Source organism: Austrofundulus limnaeus, unplaced genomic scaffold, assembly GCF_001266775.1.
Source record: "Austrofundulus limnaeus strain Quisiro unplaced genomic scaffold, Austrofundulus_limnaeus-1.0 Scaffold3, whole genome shotgun sequence".
In the NCBI taxonomy this organism is placed as follows: Eukaryota; Metazoa; Chordata; class Actinopteri; order Cyprinodontiformes; family Rivulidae; genus Austrofundulus; species Austrofundulus limnaeus.
The window spans coordinates 6,394,177-6,401,295 of record NW_013952405.1 but is presented as its reverse complement, the minus strand read 5'-3'; the positions used below and the strand labels follow the sequence as shown (position 1 = coordinate 6,401,295).

At 41.3% G+C, this 7,119-nt stretch overlaps 1 protein-coding gene across 3 annotated transcripts in view; it reads right to left on the bottom strand.

Annotated features, from left to right (window-relative positions):
* The window catches only part of cpne5a (copine Va), a 90,232-nt gene extending 86,298 nt beyond the window's left edge, over nt 1-3,934 (bottom strand). For all 3 annotated transcript variants that reach the window (XM_014019812.1, XM_014019821.1, XM_014019827.1), the window contains exon 1: nt 3,380-3,934. In XM_014019812.1, coding sequence (XP_013875266.1) covers nt 3,380-3,489 — 110 coding nt within the window. In that variant the 5' untranslated portion in view covers nt 3,490-3,934. The remainder of the gene's footprint in view (nt 1-3,379) is intronic.
* Nucleotides 3,935-7,119: the final 3,185 nt, after the last annotated feature.

The window sequence follows — 7,119 nt, the reverse complement described above, 5'->3', positions numbered from 1 at the left end:
GGGGCATAAAGCCCCAGACAGCATAGCTCCTAGGATCATTGGGACACTCAAACCCCTCCACCACGATAAGGTAGCAGCCCAAGGAGAGCAATTGTATAATTGCTGCTAAATGAGAGAAAGATCGAATTTCACACTGCGTCCTTCTGCTGCGTGATTTTGTTGTTCTGAAGCGAGTGTTATGTCTCCCCAGTGATGCAGTGTCCCCGGGCTTTAAATGAAATTATATGATTTTTTTTTCTCTTAATGTGTGAAAAATGAAGCACAAAAAAGCAATCATTTAGAAGCAAGATCCACCACCCCCGCCTCTTTAAGTTCTGATATTAGGCTACTTGGAAACTTTTCTCCATGTTGCCAAGGCTATTAGTATATTTCCCCTCCCTTGTTCTGGTCAATACATAAAAAAGCAGTTGTTGCTAATGTGTGTTTGAAATGAGACAAGCTGAAGAGAAGCAGGAAAAAAAACAAGTTCCTTAAATTAAAGTCCTCATGCCAAGCCTTGAGGGTCTGGCACATTTTTCAGACGTTTATAACTAAAAATGGTGCTTCAGAGTGGAGCTGCAGAGCTAAAGCCCCAGTTTCCCTAAAGCTATTGTACATGGGAACTCTGAGAGGGTCTGGAAAGCTGAGATACAGAGGAGCAATGTTCCACAGTGCAGGGCTGAAAAGCATGATGTGGCAAACCTCACAGACAACTTATGAAACATTCATCCAAACTGCTTAAATATTAATTAATGACCACATTTGTTAGTGCCACTTAAAGAAGCCGGGTCAGGCACCGGGGGACCACCGGCCCTAACCCACTGAACTGAATTTACTGGATTGTGTTTGTTGGCACAGATGTGGGGGGAAAAGAGGCTGCCTGAGTGTGAAGAGACATCTTATCGCTGAACGGGAGGAAAAGCCCTTCCAGCTTAGAAATAGACACTCGAGATAGAGCTCACTGGCTGACCTGTGAGCAAAACCAATCAGAGCCACAGATGGGGAACAAGATATGTACCATCGCAGTGATGCACTGTTGTTTTGATAAGCGTCTGTCTGTTTCTGCCCCCTCCGGTTTGACGGGGGGGGGGCCGCTGCAATGTCGGCATGAGGGTTATGAAAATGCCTGGAGGGCGTCGCGACACAGTTCAATTCTGCGTGCTGCAATCTCAGAGCTTTCAGGCTTACTAAATCAATTACACAGGGTTGTGGAGCCTGTGCCTCACTCCCACATAATACCCATAATACCCATTGTTTCTGTGTGCCTCTACTGGAAAGACCGAATACAGACTTCCTGATAAGCTGATGGGAGTAGCTGCATGCGTGGCTGTGCACTTCGTGGGTTCAGCTTCTCAGCTGTATGTCAAATCAGAGTATGGAGGGGGGGGGCAGACTGTAGCATTCTGCACAAGTCAAGGAGAAGAGTAGAAACAAGTTCAAGTCTTTGTCTTTAGCAGACACAGTTTCAGATCCAGTGAAGATAGGAATTACTGTTTTTGCTTCTCTATCAAACTGACTGTGCCCAGGAGCTTTYTTTTTTGTATAAAAATTGATGACTGACACCGCAGAGCCTCGGGGCATCAACACAGACCCTGGCTGAAGGTCTGAGGGGAAAAGAAGAACTGTGTGTTAAAAAATAAACAATGCAACTGCAGGTGTTTTTCTAAAGAAATAGGCATGAACTAACAYATGCAGACACAGCCTGAGCTTCATGTGTCTCTTTTATGCTCAGGAGTCTCACACACTACATTTGTCAAAAACTGACTATATTTTACAACAAAACATGGGCTAGAATGAAGGTTTACATTTTCTGTTGCACATCATTCTGAAATAAAATTATCTCTAAACTCAACCTCAAATCCACCAAAGATGCTCCACTGTGTTGGGGCTGACCTTTGGTCCCTATGAGTCCTGACAGGACACACACTAAAAACTGCTGGGTTAAAATTAACCCAATTTGTGGTCAAATTTGGTCAAGGCAAACTYCAGGTAGTTTTAGGTCATCAGGGTTGAGTTATCAGTTTGATCCCATAGTTTTCTACCCAAAACTTGGGTGAAAAATGACTACAAAGTTGAGTTAAGAAGAATAACCAGAAATCTGTCTTAGATATTTACAATTTTGGTTGGTGCTAGTTAGTTGGTGCTTATTAGACACCATTAGCATTTGCTAACAGACACCAAATAATGTTATTTTATCCCAAACTCACTGCCCAATGCAAGCTAAAGATATTAACAAAGTCAAACAGGTTAAATATTACATATGTGTCACTTTTACCACATTATCTTTGCTTATTACATCTTAAASCAGAGGTCTAGTCAGGTCTGATTTAATCTATTTCTGGTTCAAAATGGTGCCCTGTAAAGAACGACACAGCTCATCTTCAGCCCAACCACCATGGCAAAGTTTAAGAACAWATATTATGTAAAATCAGCCCAGCCTATATGATCTTATAATTCAGCATTTGAATTATCAGAACAACCCATATACAACAATCTTATCCAGTATATATTCCATCATAATCACATACACATACACACACACCACATATCAGTGGATATTCAGTTGAAAATGCAAAATAAATTTTGATATTCCTTTTGGTTTATGCATCTATCCTGAGTAGCTTTTCTTGTCCGATGACTGTAACACTGTAGAAAAAAAAGAGAGACAGGGAGTGTAATAGGGCTAAATGAGGCACAACACTGAAAGCAATGAAGAGACAAATCAACACTCTTCTGTGGTAAAATTGCTCATCCTGTAGCACAAACTCCTTATCAGCTTCGTGTTGGAGCCTGAGAGCATCTTCACCTGCAGCACACGCTGCCCCACCCTGTCCAAGTGTCACTCTTCTAACGTCTCTTCAAATAAATCTCTGCATGAAAATTATCAAAATGAAATGTTTCCCTCTTTTTCACATCACTGGGACAAAAAAGAAAAAAAAACAGGTGTCGTTTTTGATCAGCACAGAAAGCATTAATATTGCCTCTGGCTGACTCAGGGGGAAGCCTCCCTGCTTTGCCAATAAATGCGAGGATAGTTGCATTTTACGCGCTTGGCACGCGCGCAAGCTGCAGTCCACAGCAACCTGATGACGGAAATATACACCAAAAAACCAGAATGAACAAAACAGCGCAAAAGTTTAGCTGAACAGACTGGGCTATGTCATCTTTTTTTATTCAAAATTCTGACAAAAACTGTGATTTACGCTTAATTTAAACATTTTATCTGTGGAGCTCTGTGCGCGCGCACCTACATATCGCGATTTTTTCCTGTTTTTATCAAATTAAAGTGTGTATCCCTTCAACATAACGCTTGGTCTGTGCGCACCTCACTAAAATGTCACCAAAATCGCGCGGCTGTCGCCAAACGCTCTCACGCGCGCRCAGCACCGCGTGAATTCACCTGCAGGACACGGTGATCTCCACTTTGGTGGCGGGGATGCTCCCACTCATGGGGTCGAAGTCACAGACCGTGGCCGTGGCCTCCACCTTGTCCATAACGTCCCCCTCCATGCGCGCGGCAGAGCCCGGCCAGCTCCCCCTCCTGAACCCGGAGAGCCGAGGGTGGCGACCCGGAGCGCAGCGGGCAGAGGCGGACGCGGTCCAGTCAAACCTCCTGTAGACGAGCTCCGCTGGACGGCCAGCAGCATGGAAAGTTGGATGCTGGAGGTGGCTGCGGCTGCGGGGTCTGAGGTGGGCTCACACGCCAGGACGCATCATCATCTGAGCTGCTCTCCAGGCAAAGACTGAGCTTCTTCTGTCTGAGCCGCTTGGAAAAGTAAACGCAACAAACTCCACCCCTCCTGTCCGCATTCTCCAACTGTACACACGCGGGGTTGGGACTGAGCCTCGATGTGGATCGTTTCCACCCAAAGAACAACAAATGAATCAAGAACCCCCAAAACTGATGGTTTTGGATTTTAACTTAAGTGAAACAAGAGTTCCGCTTTTTTTCTCTACTTCTCATTTTCTTAAAACCAACTGGAGAGTTTCCCCTGAAATAAACGTCTCCATATTGTTCAAAATGAATCACACAAAATTTTGCATTCCATTAAAACTGCACAAGTCCCTCCAGACAGCAGCTTTGAAAATGAACCGGCTTTTTCAGCACCTGGACAGCTCCTCAAACTCCCGCGGCTTCACGCGCAGCCTCATTTCAGCTCACCTTGCCAACAGAATAAAAATAAATGAAGTGTGCTCCACTCTTGAAGTCGGTGTGGGTGCCTGTGCGCTCTCCCCGGGGGTCTCGGTTCCTGTTGTTTTCTTTATTAAACAAGAAACAAGAAGGATTGCAACCTGTCAGGAGTCATTCCGAGGTAAACGCGTGTCCCTGGATGTGCAGAAAACATGGGGGAGGGTGGGCTCTCATCAAGGGAAGCGAGGATTCACTCAAATCCTGTATACAGGGGTCAGTCACTCCCTGTACCTTCTGCAACCATTCACACAATCATCAGCAACATATGCTTCACCTGCTTCCTATAGAAACTGCAAATTCTATCTTTAAAGCAAACAAAAACAAAGCTGCCTCAATAAAATCCACTCCTCAAAAGCATCACATGAAAAACGCCCACAAAGGTCACACATGTCTCAGTATCTCTGGTCCTTGCTGCAGGCTATCCATCACTCTCTGTGAGCATTATTGTGAATCTGACTCAGATTCAGACTGACCAAAGCCTGCTTGCAGTGTTCGGACCCAACGAAGCACTGATTTATTATTATTCATGTTCAAGCTGTAATTAGGCCTGCTGCTGCTGCTGGTGGTGGCCCTCGGCTGGCTGATTCTGAGCTCTCTTCAGTGTTTGTTTCCTCACAACCTGCAGAACAGCTTTCCTCCAGGCCCACCCGCAGCCTCCCTGCTCCCCTCAGCTGTGGAAAAAGTGTAATTACAACCATATAACCCTTTGGATAGAGTGTGTGTGCACGTGTGTGTGTGTGTGTGTGTGTGTGTGTGTGTGTCACTGAAGAAGACCACATGTAGGGGGTCAAACTCCAGCAGAACTGATTGAGTCTGAAACAAGAAAAGAAAAGGTGGTGAAAGGCTCTACAAACTAGCAGGCCATTGCCTTTATACATTGAAAAGAACAATAAATTAATTCTGTACTACATATATTTCATAAAAACATTAATTTTCTCTATTTTGAGAAACATTGTGTAGCATTATAAACAAAAAATAGCACTTTCTCACATTAAACATATTGTACAACATCTGATTCAGCAAAATAAGCCATTTTATGTTCAGTATTTAATGTTTATTACTGTTACAAGATAGAACGTTAAACTACTTATTTACGGGACAATACACTGGTCATCCAGTTGGGGGCAGTGTTTAGCACAGCTTTCACAATTTTGGTAAATTAGGGAGTAGATAAAATTTTGGGCTAAGAGATGTTTCCAACTGTGTTTGAAGTTTAATAATTCTGTATGACAATGCAAACTATTATTGTTTGTTTAAATTTGAAATAAATAACTGACCTGAGGAGCAACGATCTCAAAAGAATAAAACAGAGTGGGTCCCAAGTGTTGGGTTACAACTTAAAAACAAACTTCTTTCATTTATGTGTTTTAGCAGCAGACTATTTATTTCTGTTTTAAGCTGCTCTTGCAGGAATTTTAAATTTAATAATAAAAATAATTGGTATAATGAATTGATTTAATGACAGGGATTATTAAAATTGAACTTCATTTTGGGGAAACAAAACCCCACATACTGACACAATTTCTACTTTTACACAGCAATAATTTTCTTTTGTTTATTAATCATAAAATGTTTATTCATTCTAAAACCACAAGTGATTGTTACGTTTTTTCGACATGATGACAAGTAATTCTAGCAGTTTTATATAGTTTGTTTCTATTTTAATCATAATTTTGTTGGTTTGTTTGTTTCATCAGGTTTGTGTTTTTAACATTTCAGTAAACCTGCTTACGAATTCCACACATGGAGAGAAGCATTAAGATTCATCCAGAGTTATTTCCTTCGGGCCACTTGACAAATGAAAGTCCCGTGTTCTTTCTTTTGCCCTTTAGTTCTCCGGCATCAAAAACACGGTAAATAATAAGTATTTTATTCAGGGCAAATTATCTGAGGAGCGCTGACACTCAACGTTGTTGTGAATAAACCAAAACAGCAGGAATAAAGAGCTTTCTACAGTCAATGCTTTTTTTATTTTAATCTTCTGTTACTCAACAACAAATCTGAATACTTGCTTTACCACTAAAAGTTATGACATAACATGGAAACACTTTGTGAGCTGCAGAGAGATAAAATATGTGCATCTGTGCTACGGGCATTTCCAGTTTTATATGAAAGGGATAGAGAAAAAAAGCACTCAAGGAAGTCTGCTGTCTATTTTTTGTGCAGCCTGGAAGCATTTCATGCATTTACTTTGAAGTGAACATCTGTGAAGTAACAACCTCTAAATGCACTGTGTGGGAAAAAAAACACTTTCTTTAAAAAATTGCAGGTAAAAGTGGGACTTTTGCTTGTTTTGTGTTTGGTTTTTTTAACATTTCGTGGGAAAACAAACACATTTTGAGAATTAATTTAGTGACAAAGGTTGTTGTGTTCCAACATCTGCTACTGTTTGATTTCATTTCAATTCTTTCACACAAAGAGTTTAACCATGAAGTCACAACGTTGTAGAAAGCTGGCATGAAATAACAGCAGATTACAGGATAAGTATCACAGCTTCTATTTTACCATCTGTTTCTAACTGTTGGTTAAAATTATGTTTTTATTTAATTCACTGCAATTGCATTTCTTACTGTCTAGCTGCCAGGATCTGTGTTTTATGTTTGTTTTGCTAACAGTATTTTGTGTTTTTGTGAWTGAGTATTGCTTTTTCTTCTCATTGCTTGTGTTTTATTCAGAGAAACAAAAACAAAAAAAGAGCGGTCACAAACTTCACTGCTGAAGATAAAACTGAACAAAGTGGTTCAGATATCAAACATGAAAGGAGAAAATCAYTGCTTGCCAAAAAGAACATCTCTCTGAGTTTCACATCATCTGTATTTAATTACAAAAAAACTGCAAAGTTTTTTGTGTCCAGATGAGAACGGAGCAGAATATAGAAGCGATATGTTTGAAAAAAGAAGGCACTGCAGCCGTCTGTGAAACTTATTGGTTAGAACGAGTTAAACCTG